Source organism: Arvicanthis niloticus, chromosome 22 (genome assembly GCF_011762505.2).
Source record: "Arvicanthis niloticus isolate mArvNil1 chromosome 22, mArvNil1.pat.X, whole genome shotgun sequence".
Taxonomy (NCBI): domain Eukaryota; kingdom Metazoa; phylum Chordata; class Mammalia; order Rodentia; family Muridae; genus Arvicanthis; species Arvicanthis niloticus.
The window spans coordinates 1,347,827-1,365,728 of NC_133429.1; the positions used below are offsets into that span (position 1 = coordinate 1,347,827).

The window sequence follows — 17,902 nt, forward strand, 5'->3', positions numbered from 1 at the left end:
CTGTGGCAGTCACCTGTGAATAGACATTTCGGGCAACAGCAGTCAGGCCTAATGCATTCCCAACACCCAGGTCTCCGGGGTGGACAGAAGATCCAAGAGCGACTCATCTGTGCTCTGGACATAACACTGCCTGGGTCACAGCTGAACAAGTGGGAAGACACCCTAAGGGAGCCTAGAGTCGGGGAGTGGACCCCAAGCCCACCCCATCCCCTTCCCCAGTGACAGGGCCCCAAGTCAGCTTCCTCCTGAGGACAAGAAGTTGTCCACAGCCAGCTGAGGTTTCCGGTCCCCTAGGCCTGATAAGGTCACTGGAGCTCAGCTGGGGACAGTAGCATGGGGGCCTTCTAGAATCCAGGCCCAGCCCACCTAGGGCCTACAACACCCTGAAGCTGGGGTGTCTCAGCCAGGACTGGTCACCAGCCCAGCTGGCCCACGGATACCTGTCCTTTCCCAGGAAAGGCCTGGGAAAACCCACCACCCACCCTGGGACCTGCAGGGTCCCTCTGCCAGGCCCCACATACAGGGCGGGCATGTGAGACCAGGCAGAGACTGGGTGTCTCCCAGACCCATCCCCCCAAAAACAAGACAGAACACAGAGACCAGGCAAAGAGAGATATCGTAACAGGCTGCATTTAGTGGTTGGGTTTTTCTCTTTTATGTACAAGAAAAATGAATTCTATGTTTTCAGATTTTTCATAATCTTTTGTTGTTTTTTAATTACTTTTAAAGCTTGTCCCCCCACCCCCAAAAAGTGCATTTTTCTTTAATCAATTGATTTGTTTTCGTTCTGCCTCCCACACCTTGTTAGAAAGATTCTTACATCCAGTCAGTGGAATGTCTGTTCTGTGCTCTGGACCCCCATGCACCAGGCCTGGGCCCCCAAATTCCAAGGCACCTCATTCTGGGCCTGGGGTGAGGCTCCCCTGGCCCTCTGTCTGTCTCTTGGCCCCCCTGCCCCCCCACAAAGGTAAATCAATATATATTTAGTGCGAGCTAGTTCTGAACTGAGATAATCATTCCTGAGGTGAGGAGCCCCCAAGACCCCTGACCCGTCCGGTGCCAGCCACCCCGAACTCCGGGAAGGCCGTTTCCTCAGCTTAAATAACTTTTTAAAATAAAACTGCAAATATAAATATCTTTCTTTCTCAAAAAATAGGATTTTGCTTTTTCTTTTTTTTGTTGGTTTTTGTGTTTTTTTGTTTTTTTCTGTTTTTCCTTTCAGCCTGTGTCCCTTCCACACACCCTGCTAACTTACAGTCTGTTCCCTGAACGACCAGCCTGGGCTCCACCTGGACTTGGAGGCTGCCATTGTGCCTGGCACAGTGGTAGCATTCCCTGGCTACCCAAGAGGACCCAGCAGAGCCCCTCAGGTCAGCGGTGCTCAGACAGGGTCCTCCCGAATGCACACCCAGGGCACCAACTTTGGTTCCGCCACTCAATCCCACGTGGCGGGGCCATGGCTGGGCCAGGTCTACCACTTACATTCATTGGTTTCTCTACAGATATATATGTTTGTTTTTTTCTTTTTTTTCTCTTTTTTTTTTTTTTTTTTTTTTCCTTTATTTTTTTCTTAATCTCGAAAGGCCTGCAGGGACAGGGGTAGGAAGGCAAAGAGAGCAGCAAGTACTCAGCAGGGGTGGTCTTGCTCAGGTCACAGGCTGGGGCCAGCTGCAGGCCGTCTCCCCCAGCACCGGGGTCCCCAGAACCCCACAGCCTGGGCCCTTCTGTCTCACACACTCACACACACACACAAATTCACCATAATGGAAGTAACGAATTCTGTTGTCTTTTTTTTTTTTTTCTTTTTGTTATCGGTACCAGGCAGTGAAAAAAAAAAAAATAGAACAAGACACAAAGAAAGAAAAAAACCACACACACCCACACACACACACACACACACCCACACACACACACCAAACCCCAAACAATCAAATAAAATCTTCCTACAGCACCCTCCGCTCAAACCTCTAGTGAATCCCACAATTCTCTTTGGCAACTTTTATCACGGCCTTAATTTAAAGAATAAAAAGTTGTAAAAATCGGTCCACATTCTATATACAGTATGTGATTGCAGTATACTGGGGGGTGGGGTAGGCCTTCAGGGGCTGGGGGATGTCCCGGCACTGGGCCCATGCGGTGGCTGTGGCCCCCTAGGACGGGCTGGCGGTTAAGGCAAGGTGGGTATGGGGGGCAGAAGCTGAGTGCGGAGCGAGGGGCAAGGGTTTAGTGCAATTCCCAAGGGGGCTTGCGTTGTCGCTGGCAGGTTATGGGGCACCCTACCATAGTCCCCAAGGGCTCCATCCACCCCAAGTCTAGTGGCCACTGGCCAGGATGACACGTGATTAAAGTTGGTTTTATTGCGAGAAGATGGAGGGACTGACCTGTCTGGGAATGGGGGCCTGGGGGCCCAACTTGGCCTCCACAGCACAGTTCCCGGGACAGCTCACCGCGGAAGTGGGGCGCGAGGGGAGGCCAGCACCACCCCGCCCCTGGGCCCATTCTGCTGGCCCCAAGGGGGGATCCTGAGACATGGGGGGGAGGGGTTGGGGGGAAACTCGCGCGGTAGGAAGGGTTAGAGAGGAAACCCCTCTGCTAAAAACTGGAAAGCGGCCTTCTTAATGAGCTTCCCTTTAAAACCAAAGAAAGACATTTGTCAGACGGGGACACAGGAATACCCTCAAGCCCCGCTGGCACCCACTGGGAAGGGCTGGGCAGAGCGTGCATGGTCAAGGTCCCAAGTTTGGTTCCACCTTGGCCACGGTGTTTGACATGGGGGCGCCCTGGCACCTGACAGCCATGTCCCCCAACCCCGGCCCCTGTACGTGGCCTGTGGCTCGGTCAATACCGGGCCTTTGAGGGAAGCCAGAGTTTGGAGAATGGGGGCTCAGGTGCTAGCCCCTGGGTTACAGTCAGTGCCTTTGAGTAAAAAGAGGGGGTGCCTAAGAGGGGGACCACCACACGGGGGGAGGGGGACCACCACACTGGGGGGGACCAGACGGGGGCACAGGGCCCGGCTAGCCGAGGACCAGCCCTCTCTCGGGGACATCCCTGAGCTGGGAAGGACAGGACAGGTGGCCTGCTGCTCCCAGGCCTGTGGTCTCCTACAGAGACAGAAGAGAAAATAAAATAACCTGGGGGACAGGGGCCCTGGCAGACTCAGGGAGCCCCGGAGGCAGGCCAAGCGGACCCCCGGGTCCCTTCCCGTGGCGCCCTGGACGCCCCGCCCTGAGTCTCGGGAACACAAGTGGATTCTACCGGAGCAATGGGTTGGGGTTCTTTTATTTTATACAAAAATAAATTGACTTAGTTAACTTCCCACTGCTCTCACTCTCTCTCCAATTTTTCATAGAAGCTGGGTGCAACTTGTAAACATTTCTTAAGTTAAGAATGAAAAGTACCCGTTCATTACAAAGTGCCAAGATCCCCACGTGGCTGGCGCTGCTTTTGCTGATTTTTTTTTTAATGTTCTGCCTTCGTGTTTACTAAAATCTCGGGGTTTTATTGCTGTTTTGTGACATTAAGCTGTGGCCTCTCCCCCTCCCTCGCCTGCCTCTGCCTGAGTCCCTGGGGTTACCTCTGATCTTGGCTATGTCCACCCAAAACTGCTGCCGGCTCCTCTGAGGAAAAGAATATTTTATATATTTCTCTCTATATATATCTCTATATAAACTGTCTTTAAGGAGGAAAAAGGGAAATAGATCTAAAAAGTGCCTTAAAAAGTGGGGCGTGGGGTGACGAATTTTCAATCTCTGAACAAGGGGTGGGGCATGGCCAAGCAGAGATGGGAAGGTTGGGGGGTCGCCCTGAGCAGTGGCCCTGAGGACCCCGTCAGGTGTAAGTGCCGTGAAAGAGGGTGGCGGGGACCCCAGCGGCCCCCCAATCCCCACTCTGGCCATCCAGGCTTGGGAATAAATAGACTTGTATGTCAGTGGTGGCCAGGGTGGATGTGCAGAGATACGAGGAGGCCACAGGCAGGAGGGAGGGGGACCGAGGGGACACCCCCCTCTTTAGTAAGTGCCCTGAGGAAGGAGGGTGGGGAGCCGGGGACCATTTTAACGTCCACTCATAGTGGACAGAACATTTAAGGTCTGTTTAAGACCCCCCTAAAACCAACCAGCAAGGAGCCGGGAGCCTGTCCTGGGGTCCCCATCACCCTCGCCTTAGCCAGGAGCAGGCTGGACCCCTGGGTGGGACCCCTTGGTGGATGGGGCCAGGGGCACAGGAGCAGATGGGCCATCCTAAGGATCTGAGAAAGGCAGGCGCCCGCGGCCATGGTATATACACGCACACGTCCGCGAGGATGGATGGAGGGCGTCTGGACAGAGAACTGCTTACTTGTGGTGCTGGGGGTGGGTGGTGGTTTCTCTCTGTTCTTAGTTTTTTGTTTTGTTTTTGGTTTGTTTTAATACGAGTCAGGTTGCGAAGTTACCCTCGGTGGTGGCCACCACGGGGCCACCTGCACCATCGTCTCCTCCGCTGCCCGCTACATTCAGACGGCCCGAGCCGTCGGGACTGGCCGCCTCCTCCTCGTCCTCCTCGTCCTTAAAGTGCTTCTCCTGGCCATTGCGCGGGGCGTCCGGGAGCCCAGGGGGTGCGCCGGCCCCAGCAGGGACATCGGGCGGCACACCCCGCACGCGGGGCTTGCGGCCGCGGCGCGATGGGACCCCATTGCAGCCGTCCTTCTTGAGGTGTCTGTGCAGGTGGTCGGAGCGCACGAAGGTCTTGCAGCAGCTATCGCACTGGTACGGCCGCAGCCCCGTGTGCACCCGCATGTGGTTCTTCAGGTCGTAGTTGTGCGCAAAGGCCGCGCCACACTGCTGACACAGGTACGGCTTCTCGCCCGTGTGCTTCCGCATGTGCACTTTCAGCTTGTCCTGTCTGAGGATGGGGACGTGGTCAGCAGGTACCTGGGGAGACCCCAGGCCCCACCAGATACATGTCTTCCCTGTTCCCAGACCTTGGAACCAAGGTAGGGGGGCAGCAAAATGGGACAAAGGGTGTGGACCAAAACTGCCACTTGTCATTGCTGTGCAACACAGAAAAATACTAAACGTCTCTGAGTAGCCTTTTCATTTCAACAGCCAGGCAAATGCTGTTGTGCCTGTGCACCAACAGAACTGAGATACTGGGTGCCCGCTGGATGCCAGACCCAGAACTATGACACCAGGACTGGAGAACTGGTTTCAGTTCTTAAAGTTCTATGCCTTGATGGCGCACACCCATAATCCCAGCGCTCTGGAGGCAGAGACAGATGGATCTCGGTGAGCTGGAGCCTGGGCTACATGCAGTTCTGGGACAGCCTGGTCTACACACAGAGACCAAGCCAAACAAAAAAGTCCTACATCATGAAAGGACTGTCGCCCCCACCCCGCCCCAGGCCATCCAGTCCCAGGCTTCTTAGATCCTCACATAAACCTGCACCACAGCCCGACACCCCAAGGTCTCACTGTGTCTTTGCTGCCGAGTTGTCTGTGAATACTGGGGTACTTAACATGGGGCCTTTGCAAGGCTGGTAAGGGGAGGGGCCTCCCAGAGCCACACCCTTACACTTGTCATTCTCCTGCCTCAGCCTCCTGAGTGCTGGGACCAGTGCGTGGACCCTGCCTCTCCCGCCCCCACCCCCAGCCCCCAGCCCCGTGTCCAGCAGAGGGGATGAAGACAAGCAGGCCTGTGTGCAGGCGGCCCTGGTGCACACTGGGCACCAGCTCCTGCTCCTTCCTCTCCCACACCGCCTCAGCCTGCACCTGACCTGGGTGACATTTCCTAGTCTGTCTGTCCTGTGCTGAGGCTTGGGCTCCCCATGTAGCCCAGGCTGGCCTGGAATCCACAATCCTCCAGCAACCCTGATGGCTGCCTTTGATCTGAGGACTGACGGTCCTTGTTGGCACTCTGGATGCCTTTGCCAACCCCAGCCACCCCATCACCCTCCAGGGCTCCCTAATGCCCAGAGGGTAGCACCAGACCTCTGTCTCTAGCTCAGCTGTACCAAGAGAATTTGGATACAGTGAACCCCCAGGCCCGCTAACCTCCCTCCCACTACCTGCAGCCAGCATGGGGGGTCAGCAGCTGCTCCTCTGCACAGCCCCACCAGCAACCCAGTGGCCAGTTTTCCTAGCTTTGCACAGAGATCTCCCCAGAAGGCTCAGGGGGGGACCTGGGGTTGCACAGCAGGCTGGGGTCACACAGAGGAAGGGTAGAGGTGGGAGGCGGCCCCAGTTTCATCACCCCAAGCCCTGGCCTGAGTAATTATAGCCCGGCTGCTACGAGCCTGGTTTACTCAATGCTGTGAGTCACAGGGGCCCCTGGGCTCCAGGTCTAGAGGGGGTGGTTAAGGGGTGAGGGTGAAGCTGGGGGTGGGGAAGGCCCTAGAGAAGGAGTAAGCAGGTAGGCCGCAGGACAAGGCCTCAGCAGGCACCAGTCTTTGAGTCTGTTTCTCTGAGGGGAAGAAGGCCCAGCCCCAGGCTTGGGAGCCAGGTACACACAGAGAAAAAGAAATTGTGTGAGGTGGCAGCTGGGTGACCCAGGACCCCCATCATCCTGGTCCCTCCAGAGCCCAGAGTCTGGGAAGGGCCCATAGTACCCCAGAATGTTCCCTGGGGGAGGAGCCTTCCCACCCCCTAGTCTCACCTACTAAAGCAACCGCCTTCCATGGTACTTGCTCTTTGTCCCTACCTGGCACTCCTAGGCACTGGAGCACTGCCGCACCCTCTCCTGCTGCCCTCTGGGGAGGGGGCCAGGGTGCTGGGGTGGGGGTCGGGTGGGGCCAGGAAGTTAAGACAATGGCTTCTTTCTTCAGGCCTGGGAGGCGTGGCTGGGGAACCCCAGGGCAGGGGGTAGCGTTGAGTCACTTGGCCTGGCTGTACCCCTGCCTGCCAGTCACCCCTGCACACGCGCGCGCGCGCGCGCGCGCGCGCGCACACACACACACACACACACACACACACACACACACACACACACACGCAGGTCTGGATTGCCCTGGGTTCACCCAGCCAAGGAACCGACTCTGGACTCCTCAGACCCAATCCTGAAACACTCCTGGCCTGGCCTTGAACTCCCCACGGCTCCTTCCCAGGACCTCCCCACTACACCCACTACTGATTGGACCCAAAGGCCCTCCAAGCTAACTGGTCCCAGGGACAGCTATCCTGCTTACAAAGCCCTTCCCCTGCTCAGCTGAATGGTCTTGGGGAGGCCGGTGCTGGTTGGTGGCCTTGTGGGACCCTGGCCCATGTGTCTAGCACGGCACTCCTGGACCTGGCTGCTGCCTAACTAATGCTGGCCGGAGAGCCCAGTGCAGGGGTACAGGCCTGTGCTCCCAGCACTCAGGGGGCAGGGACAGGAGGACCTCTGTGAGTTCCAGGCAGGCCCACCTGGTCTCCATGGTGAAACAAAACCATGTTGGTGGAGTGATGCCAGCGACCAACCAGCAGCCTTCCGCTTGTGGGAAGGAGAAGGGCAACTCGAGGAGGAGGCCCAGGCCCAGAGACACCCGGGAGGCAGAGGCACTGGGCCTCGGCCCCTCGGTCCGCCAGGGCCCTGTTGGGCTAGCGGCTCACCTGGTGAATCGGACCTTGCAGATGTTGCACTCGTAGGGCTTCTCGCCCGTGTGTGTGCGGATGTGACGGGGCAGCTTGCCCGCACCCTGGATCACCTTCTCGCAGATAGGACACTTCTGGAAGGCCTTGGCCCGGATTTTCTTCTCACCCTTCTGCGACCAGGCCGGGTACACATCGCCCTCGTGGGCTCCGCTGAAGTATTTCAGGTAGTAGTCCATGACGCCCTTGTCGTCTGCGCGCGACTCCTCGTCACTGTCCCCTGACCGGCCCACCGAAGACATCATCTGCTGTAGCAGCGTACTGGCAGCTAGCCCGTCCACATCAGCGGTGTCCCCATCCTCGCCCTCTGCAGCCCCCGACAGGAAACCTGGGGAGTCGCCCGGCTCGGGTGCAGCCTCAGAGAGTGCCGCCCCGGCTTCCTCCTCACCAGTGCCGGCCCCTGCGCGGCCATAGTGGCCATTCTGCGTGGTAGCCGGTGGGGCAGTAGGCGGTGGGAAGAGCCCTCCGGGCGGGGCATCTTCATCCCGCTCAGGCCACAGCCCTGGGGTGCTGTCACCCTCATCTCCATCGCCCGCTGGGGGCCGATCGGCAGGAGGCCCTGGGCCGTAGAAGTCCAAGCCATTGCAGTCGCCTGCAGCCACAGCAGCCACAGCGGCAGCCACGGCCTCCTTGGTGGCATCCAGGTCGTCGTCGGGGGCACCGAAGCCAGACCACGGGAAGGCGGTGGGGGGCATGCTATTCATGGGGTTGCAGCGGAAGAACTCCAGGTACTCCTTGGCGCGCAGCAGGTTGCGCTGGTCCGCGGGGCCCGCCCCGTCGGGCTGGCCCGCATCACCCACATCGTCGGCCGCCAGAATCTGGCGCTCCAGTAGGTCGGCACACACGTGGCTCACGGCCGGGATCTCCAGCAGTCGCGCTGCACTCAGGATGTCGCCCACATTGGCTGTGCTGACCGTGAGCGTGGCGGTGTAGGCGAAGTCCATGAGCGCAGTCAGAGCCTCGGCGCTCACAAAGTCGATCTCGTACACATTCTGCTGGTCCACGACGGCGCCCGACGTGAACAGCTTCTTGAAGTACTGGCTGCAGGCGGCCAGCACCGAGCGGTGTGTGGGGAACTCACGTCCTTCCACCAGGATCACCACGTCGCACAGCAGGCCCTGAGTCCGCTGCTCATTCAGGCCGCTCAGGATGTCGCTGCTGTGGTCCGGGAACGGGATCCCGATGGGGCCATCCACGCCGCCGGCCATCTTCCGCGACACCTGTGGAAAGGGGCGGCAGTCAGCGGAGGGGATTATGTCTGGCTGGAGCCTGGCCTCAGTTTCCCCAGGGGAACACCACGTGACAGAGAAAGAGGTCGAATGGTTAGGACCTCCCCAGGCCTGCAGACCAGACATGGAGTCCTGAGGTAGGCCCCAGCTTTAGTCTCTCCAGGGATGGCACCTGAAGGCCCAAAATGGAGCCATAGGCCGGGGATGGAAGCCATCTATCTACGGCCCCAAAGTGAGGCCAGGACAGGACTAAACTAGCACTACAACAGGACCCAAGCCTGCCTGGGACCTGCACACTTGGGGTGCTCCCTTCCTGTTGTGCCCCAAGGCCGGACAGACCTGACTGGTGAATAACCGAGGAGACCAGGCTACCACCCATGCCACACCCCACATACAGGGCAGGGACGGGGCCTCCTGTCCACCTTGTTATGTTGTCCAGGATGGTACTCCAGGCCTCAGACTGCCCATCTGACAAATGGACAGCCATCCCTAGAGGAGCCTGGCAGAGGGGACACTGGGCTGTCCCACCCACCAAACCCCTCCTCCCCCCCCCCCCCAGCTGTGACTCATCTGCCCACGGCCTTGTGCAACCCTCTGGCGCTGTCCCCACCCCTCCGCCCTCTCTGGGGAGCCAGGCTGCCCTTCGCCACCCAACAAGGCCCACATTCCTCTGGATCCAGAATGGCCTGCCTGCACTACAGGGCCAGGGCCACTGGACGTTGTTCCCAGAAGGGACAAGGCCCAAGCTACTCCTTCTACAGCCTCCTGAGGCCTCTGGGCTGCTCCTGTCCCTTCCCTCACCCAGAGGGCCATCAGGAGGCATAGTGGGTTTCTCCCCACAGGAGTGGCTGGTGACAGAGTCCTCTGTGCCCCTTCCCCCGCCCACCTACCAGCTGCTTAAGCAGAAAGCAGACCACCCCCTGGGGCCACACAGGGAAGGGAACTTTCAGATGTGACTGCAGGGACCAGGGGGCCAGAAGGGGAACCCTTATGCCAGGCACAGCCCTTGGGAGTCTCGAGGAGCCCCCGTTGGTGGCTTCCACCCCCTGCCACCATCTGCTCTCTGGCCCAGGGCCTTGGAGACCATGTGGGCAGACAAGACAAGCCTGTCCCCTCCCGCCACAGCCTGCCACAGAGAGGGAGGGGGCATGTGACCCCAAAGACATCCCCCAGCCAGGGTGACCCAGGTCCCTTTGGGAATGGCTCAAAGGTGGCCTTCCAGGGGCCCCTGGGCCTGAAAAAACCCAAGTGACTCAGCCTGGTTGTTGCCTTGGGCACAGCCACCCTGGCTCCCCACCAGCCGCTGAGCACCAGGGCCTGGGGCTGCCGGAACCCTATTTTAAGTACAGAGGCTCCCAGGCTCCAGGTCGTGGCTGGGGCAGATGTTCCTTGTCAAGGGCCAGACCTGGGAGACCCAAGGCCATGAAGCCTCTTCCACATCGCACATACCCCCACTGATAAAAGTGACAGTCCCGTCTCCCTCAGAGCTCCGGGGCCCCTGGGCCCCTGGAGACACCTGACCCGCCCGCCATCTCTCCAGGAACAGGGCACCACCTGCCGCACCACACCCAGACCTTGGCACCACCTGGGCCTCTCAGGGGCCTCACCCCAGGAACAGCCCTGAGACTCAGCTCCAAGTGAGAGGGAAGGCCAGGGCCGGTCATAGTTCCTGTGAAACAAGGGTGCAGGGACCCACACAGGGACATGTCCCTCTGCAGGAAGACCTCCCCAACACCTGCTGGGGTCCCTGAACGACAGCTCCTGCCTGTGCCTGCCTCCGTGGGATTTCTGAGGCTGTTCAGTGCTGAGTCGGCGGACCGGCAAGGGGCAGGCCCTGGCAGGCCCCTTCTGGGCTGAAGAGGTGGGGCACATGCTCCTGAGGCCTGGCCATATAGAAGGGTCATGGCAAAGGTCAGAGGAACCAAGACCCAGGCCCACGCCCTACTCCACCCACCTGGCAGGCAGACACACCCAGTATCAGGGGACAGTTGCTGGTCCCACCTCTGGTCTAACCTAGGATTACTTGCTGTAGTTACTTTCAAGATGATCTGCCCTCCCCTTTCCATAGTGTTCAGGAACTCATCAGTTACTTGGAATGTTCCCTGCACACCCCTGATGGGATGAGAGACAGACAGACAGACAAGGTCACACAGCCACCACAGCCAGGGCCACACTGCAGCCCTGTGATCTCAGCCAGCTGCAGGATAACCAAGGAGGGCTCCAGCTCAGCTCAGCTGTGGGGTCGGGCATGCGGTGGGGGTGAGGCCTGGGGTCTTCCCAAGGTCACACAGGGAAAGGTTAGGCTGCTCCACAGGCCCCACCTTCAGGAAGTGGGGCTTCTGGGAAGAAAATTGCCATTCATTACCTTCCTGTTCATTTCTGGGGGTAAGGCCAGTAAATGAGGGGTCAGACTCCACCCTCCCCAGCACCCCACCCACCCTCCACCCTGCTTCCCCAGGCTCCTCAGTTTCCTTGGGGACTCAGCAGAGCAAGCAGTGAACCGGAGACCACCTGGCACACCCTGCCACAGTGCCCACCAACCCCTTGAGGTTATTTGGTGTATTATAGTCCTCTCACAACACCCAGAGAGGGCAGGCAGCCACCCCAAGGTCACACAGCAACCTGCCAGCTCACAGGTGCAGAAGTGTAGCCCACCAGGCCCCTGCCCCTCAGCCCCGTCCCCGACCCGGCCTGTGGTGCAAGGTTAGCCCCCATGGGTTACAGAGCCCGGACCTGATGCCAATGCCCACCTGGCCTGGTTCCCTGGGTCTGGTCTAATGGTGCAGAGAGTCAGTGAGGGCACATAGGCCCCTGCCCGCCTGCCCTCCTTGACTAGGTAGCAGTGGAGGGCCAGGCCCTGCCATTTACTGTGCAGTTATTGCCATAATGGGGAGGGGCTTCCTGCCCTGGGCCTTAAAGGGCCAGAGGCAGGAAGACAACTGGCCCAGTGGGAAGTGTGTGCGTGTGGGGGTGGGGACAGGCAGGCCTGTGGGGAGCCCAGCTACAGGGTGGGGCCCAGGCCCACCCTGTTCCCACGCTGAGTGCCACACATCCAGGAAAGCCAGAAGGGAGGCCCAGGCCACTTCCAAGTGGAAGCCAGACCCCTCCCCAGGTGGAGGGGATGAGGCTTCTGCCACTAGAGACAACCAAGGCCGACTGAGAGGACCCAGGTCCCCTCCAGCCACAAAGGAGCCTAGCTGCACTTGTTATCCAAGATGCCCACAAGAAGAAAGTGAGGGTCCTGGCAGGCCTATCTGCCGCCTGCAGCACCTGCACCACCCCCAGGCCCCTCAGACACATCCTGGCTCAAGGTGGGCCCCCAGGAAGGCCTGTTCCCATCAAACCAGAAAGGTGTGGGTGGGGACGGCCACTGAGTAGCCCAGCCCCAGCCTGCTGAGGGGACAGATGGAGGAGCCGATCCTCCGGCCACACTCCAGATCCCACACCATGGATGTGAGGCTGTGGTGGAAGGAAACTGGCCCACCCTCAGCCACCTGCGGACACACACTCCTGAGAGGGTCTGGAATCTCTGCCCCCTCTCTCAACACGGGTGGATCAGAGAGGGGAAGCCACTGGCCCAGGGTCACAGAGCCAGCTGGAATTTGAACCTGGCTGATCTTGCTAAACTTGTTCTTCCCAGGGTGCCTCTCCCCTCCCCCGACACAGCCCCCAGGGAGCTCAGGCAGGGCGCAGGGCATGGGCCCGGGCCCCTGGCGCCTGCACAGGCTGTGAAGCACCCCAGGAGGCTGGCAGGACTGAGATCCTTCAGCCAATTCAGGGTAACAGAGACGCTCCAACCACCAGTCCCTCCAAGCCTGATTCAGGTTGGCTAAGTGAAGTCCAGGAAAGAACAGTAGGGGAAACTGAGGCAGAACAGAGGAGGGACTCCTGGGTGGATGGCAGGCCCCACCTCGGCTTGCTCTCCTGCAGGGCCTTGACTGAGGAGCCTGGGCAAAAGAGGTGGGGGAAGCTCAGGTGGCAGAGACCCACGCCCACCTCCTAGCAGGTGCTGAAGTGCCCTGAGCTAGCCCCAAGGAACCAGAGGACACAGATGAACCTCAATGGGGGATGGGGGAGGGGAATCTAAGACAACAGCTTGTCATACGGCCCATCCAAGTCACATGTGGACCCCTCCTCATGCCAGGCCCTGGGAAGGTAACTTCTATCCCTCCTGGAATAATCAGAAGAAACCACACCTCTGCCCCATTTGGGGTACAGGTTTGGCGCGGGTGGTGGCTCTGGGTCACTCACATGCTCCCACCAGGTGCCCAACACACAGGGTGGCAGAAGCCAAGGACCAGGACACAGTGCTAGCTTCCAGCTGTGTGACCTTGGAGTGTTGCTATCCCTCTCTGGGCTCAATGTCATCCTGGGCAGTCCCTATGATGGTGACAGGTGTTACTTAGGCATCCAGATCTCTTGGGAGAGACACAGGTGGGCAGACCCCCCAGGACATTAGGTGATTTGTAAAGACCCCTACACTCAGAGGCAGGACCACTGACCATGTGACCTTGAGTCTGTTTCTGAGCCTTCCACCCCCCTTGTGCCCCTCACAGACCCTGGCTCGCCAGACCTCCCCACTCCAAGCCTCAGTTTCCCTCTACGTGACAAGAACCAAGCTGTAAGTCACACAGTTTCAAAGAAAAGGACAGAATGCACCCAAAAGCCACCAAGGACAAGGTGCTCTGCCCGACAGCCGTCCCCACACCAGGCCAGTCGGGGCCTCTGTGGCCTCAGTGCCCCCGAACACTCCAGATCGGAGGTGTGTGGCTCCGTCTTCACCGGCCAGGAGCTGGCTGGCTTCTACCACAGCCAATCTCAACTAAATAATAAATACCCCCACCCCCAAAGTGACCGGCAAATTAAAATTTCAGTGTCCCCGTTGGATCCTGTTTCCTGCCTGTCTTCCACCCCAGGCTCTGTCCCCTCCCTCCCTCCCCCAGGCCGTCTCCACAGCGATGCCTGCCGGTAAACAGAGCCCCGAGCCCAGCCCCGGAGAGGTGCCAGGGCCCGGCTGGGGGAGCCACTGGGAGTCCCTCCGGGAAAGGTGTGGGGTGGAGGTGACCCTGGGGTGAACAGATGTCCCCCGACTGAGGAACCCCCTCTGCAATCCAGGGTCGAGCCTGAACGGGGCGGGGAGGAAGGGCCTGGGGACCTCTCCCACCGCAGCCCTGCCAGCTACAAGTAATCAGCTTGGTGTCTGGGGTGGCTCCCCCCGCAGCGTGGGAGCGGCCACTCGGGATGACGCCCTGGCCCAGGCTTGGGGAAGATGGTGGAGGGGGGTTGGCCTGCTAACACAGGAGCCAGAGACACCCTCGCTGGAGGAAGCAGCTGTGGCGAGGAGGGGGAGACGCAGGGCTTCCGCCAAGCCTGTCACCCGTGGGTACTGGGCTTAGTCATTCACGGGTGCTGAGCTAAGTCGGTCTGCTCGGGAGGGGAGGGGAAGGAGAGGAGGGAACTGGGGAAGCCATCTGTCTCTCACTTCCGCCACTAAAGCGAGCACCCTTGGGTGCCAGGCCCAGGTGGGGTCGGCAGCGGGGGCGCACGTGGTGGCGGTGGCCACCATTAGGAAGGGAGGAAGGAAGGGAAAGGACGGCGGCCCGGAGGCCGCGCGGCTCCTACCTCCTTCGCGGGCGGCGCGCGGGCGCCGGCGACCGTGACGATGGCTGCGGCGGGCTGGCGGCTCCGAGCCCCGGCGGGCGACGAAGAGCCCGGCCCCGCACCACCCTCCGCCGCCGCCCGGCCAATCCCCACCCGGGCTGGGGGGAGGGCGATGCAAATTACGCCGGATCTGGGTCCGCCCGTCACCTCCCCCGCGCCCGGCCCGGCCCGCGCCAGGCCGCGCATCCCCGGCCTCGCCTGAAGCCCCGAGGCCCCCTGACACCACACCCTCCCTCGGGGAGGGAACGTCCAGGCTTGCGGAGGAACCTTTCTCCTCGTCCCGGAGCGTCCGGAACTGAAGGGAAAGGGGGAAAAATTAAAATATCGAACGGGGAGGGGGGGGCCTAGGAACGGTTACACAACAGGAGGGGAGGGGCGGCAGCCGGAAGCCGGGACCGCCACCGGCCCCCGGCGAGGGAGTCGCGGAAGCCCCGCCTCTTCTGCACAAACCCCGCCCCTGCACGCAGGCTCCGCCCAGACACAGGCTCCACCCCCATGCAGCGCCGCGCCGGACGGTTTCTAGTGTCCATTGGCCCTCTGGTCTGCCGCTCACCGCCCCTCCTCCGCAACGCCCCTCCCTGACCCGCCGCTATCTTGAGGCACACTGGGATTTGTAGTTCATGCTCCCTGATCACCTTCCAAAACGTCACTGAAGATAAGTGAAAGAACTACAGCGCCCAGGAGAACCGCGAGGACGCGCCCGCCTCCCAGACACTCCACCCCTCACCCCTTCCCTCCGCCTATCTCGGGCCTTTTTTTTTTTTTTTTTTTTTTTTTTTTTTTTGCAAAGCCCCCCTCCCTGTTTTGTCAGCCCCCTCCCCCCCTCCGCCAAGGAGCTCCATCCTGGCCAACTCTAACGTCTGCGCGCAATCCCGGATAGGCCTCCCCCGCCCTCTGGTTGCCCACTACCACTTGGAAAGGGGAGCAGCGCGCCCCGGGCCCTATTGCAAACTTAGCACGCGACGCGCCCCTCTGCCCCCACCTCCGCCTTCTGTGCGGCCCGGCTCCCCTCCCCCGCGGGCCGCGCGCCGGGAGCCCGGAGGCCGTGCCGCCCGAGCAGGGAGGAGGGATCGGGAGCGGGCTTGTGCCCTTCGCCCCGGAGGGACCCGGGCGGAGCACCCCCCCCTCCCGACTCGTCTCCGGCTCTGCCCGGGCAACCTTGGTCTCCAGAACCCCGGAGCTGCGGAGGCGCCCCAGATCTCCCATCTAGTCCGTACCGCTCCGTACGGGCGCTCGGGGTGCGCACTGCGCCCCCGGCCGCGTCCCCACCCTGCAAGGAAATTAAAAAAGAAACAAAAAAGAAAAACAAAACCCACCTCTCCCGGAGAGGGGTCCCCTTCAGCCTGGGCAGCTTACCTCGCGGGGACCCGGGCCCGGAGGACGCGCGATCGGGGCAGCCCGCGGCGCGGACCTCGCTCGGGCGGGCGGCGGCGTCACTGCCCCTACAGTAGCCGTACAGTACGCAAAGCCCCGTATGATGCTCGCGACTCCCTTCCTGGTTTGTCCGAGGGCAAGAGGGGTCCTCCCTCGTCTTAAAGGTGCCGCAGCGCCGGCACCCCCACGCCCAGCCCGCCCCCCCGGCCACCGCGGCCAGAACAGGCTCTGCAGGTCCGCTCTTGCCACGTCCCGCGGGGCTGCGCCGCGAGAGCAGATCGGGCTGCGATTAGGGATTTGGGGGTGCCGAGCGGGCGGGGGGCGCAGCCCCGACCCATCGGCCCCTCCCCTGGCAAGCCCGTGACCTCTCCGCCCCGTGCGCGGCGCGGTGCCAGCCTGCTGGCTTATCTACGGCCCGGAGCACCCCGGGGTGCTGGGGGCGGGCAAGAGGGGCCCCTCGGGTGCAGGGGGTGGGGGCCGCAGATAAACAGCCCGGGCCTGTGCGCTTAGGGCGGGGTTCAGGGGGCGCGGGCTGTGCCCCCGAAGCCCGGGGCGGGGCGAGACAGGGTTGGCAGTGGGGGCGGGAGCGCGGTGCGCACCCGAAGGACCCGGTGCCGGGGCGTGGGGGGCCCTCTGGCCCAGGGAGCTGAGACGAAGGCGAGGAAGTGACGGTCCCTTGCCTCACACCTCTCTCCGAGGCCGCCGGGGCGCTGCCACGAAACCTCATCTCCCTCCCCGAGCCTCAGTTTCCCCAAGTAATGCAGGGAATCGAAGGGAGAAGAGTCTGTTGCAAGGACGGTGAGGTTGCATCGGAGCTCCCGTCACCCTTGGCCTCAGTTTACCCAAGTAGTGCAAAGAACCCAGGAGAGAAAGAGAAAGGATATTTGCAAGGATCGGGAGTCTGCATCTGAGCTCCGGGTCCCCTAACCCCCACCATAAACCTCAGTTTACCCAAACTGCGAGGAATCCAGAGTTTGCAAGTACAGCTAGGTTGCTTCAGAGTGTCGGGTCTCCGTCCACCCTCCCATCTGCGCCTCAATTTACCCAAAGCCGTACCAAGGACCCCCAGGGGAAGACTTGCAGGGCCGCGAGGTGTCAGCTGAGCTCGGGGGTCCCGCCCTCACCGGTGCAGCCAGCCAGCAAACCTGCCGCCCCGCGATTACATAAAACAGTCGCCTCCACCCGGCTGTGCCAGGGGCGTAGCGCGGGGAAGGGGTTGGCGAGGGGCGGGGAAGGACGGTTGTTTTCCAGGCCTTGTAATTTTCCCCGCAGCCGGCTGGCTGACCCGGTTGGTGTGGGGCGTGGACCCGGACCCTCGCAGGGCCACCGCGCGGCTCCGCAGGACGGAGGTGGGGAGTGGGAAGGTGCGGATTCAGCCCAGCGTGTTTTGTTTTCCTTTTTATTTTCACCCCCTTGTCCTTTTCTCTCCCACTTCCTCTCTGGTCGTGGGAGAGGTCCGGAGAGGGAGGGGAAGGCAGAGGAGGGGACGGGCGACATCCCGGTTCACCAGGCCTGCTGGGTTCGGGTTCCAGCACGTCACAGCCACCAGACGACCTGGCTGTGGTCCGGCTCGCGGGAGGGAGCGGAGCGGGGACTAAGAGGCAGCGCCTGGCCTCAGTTTCCCCCTGCGCGCCCCGTCCTATGGAGACTGGCCATCCTTACTTTGGCTTTAAGCGTGTCTGTGTGAGATGTCAGCCTCAGAGTGCCCGGCCCTTACTTCAGGTTATTTTTCATTCATTGTTATTAATGTTGATATATTTACAAACTGCCCCAGGTCGAAGCCCGGCGTGTTGATTTTGTCTTTCTATTGTTTTTTTGTTTTTGTTTTTTTGTTTTTGTTTTCTACATCAAAGCATCGATCCCCTCCCCGCGGTTACCAACACATTTTTATAATCCGAATTAAAAGTACGGTTCGACCAGGCGTGGCAGCCCACGCTTTTAATCCCAGCCCTTGGGAGGCAGGTGGATCCCCGTGAGTTCGAGGCCAGCCAGACTACACAGCGAATTCTAGGGCAGAGAGAACTGCATAGTGACACCCTG

General features: G+C 60.7%; 1 protein-coding gene across 4 annotated transcripts; it reads right to left on the reverse strand.

Moving 5' to 3' along the window:
• Positions 1 to 614: 614 nt before the first annotated feature.
• Positions 615 to 17,051, reverse strand: Zbtb7a (zinc finger and BTB domain containing 7A). Of its 4 annotated transcripts, none has more exons than XM_076919327.1 (3): positions 16,919 to 17,051; positions 7,560 to 8,818; positions 615 to 4,878 (listed from the first exon to the last, which is right to left on the reverse strand). In XM_076919327.1, the coding sequence occupies exons 2-3, from the start codon at positions 8,804 to 8,806 to the stop codon at positions 4,413 to 4,415; spliced, it is 1,713 nt and encodes a 570-aa protein (XP_076775442.1). In that variant the 5' UTR covers positions 8,807 to 8,818; positions 16,919 to 17,051; the 3' UTR covers positions 615 to 4,412. The 4 variants fall into 4 exon arrangements, with proteins under 4 accessions (XP_076775442.1, XP_076775441.1, XP_076775443.1 ...); XM_076919326.1 differs by lacking the exon at positions 16,919 to 17,051 and adding an exon at positions 15,805 to 16,217; XM_076919328.1 differs by lacking the exon at positions 16,919 to 17,051 and adding an exon at positions 15,845 to 16,166.
• Between the last annotated feature and the right edge of the window lie 851 nt (positions 17,052 to 17,902).

Excerpts from the sequence above, each read along its gene's own strand:
- Zbtb7a (XM_076919325.1), bottom strand. The coding sequence starts at position 14,674 with ATGCGCGGCCTGGCGCGGGCCGGGCCGGGCGCGGGGGAGGTGACGGGC. Across the intron at positions 8,819-14,449 it reads GCGCGCCGCCCGCGAAGGAG|GTGTCGCGGAAGATGGCCGG; the intron begins GTAGGAGCCGCG and ends CCCTTTCCACAG. Across the intron at positions 4,879-7,559 it reads TGCAAGGTCCGATTCACCAG|ACAGGACAAGCTGAAAGTGC; the intron begins GTGAGCCGCTAG and ends CCCCATCCTCAG.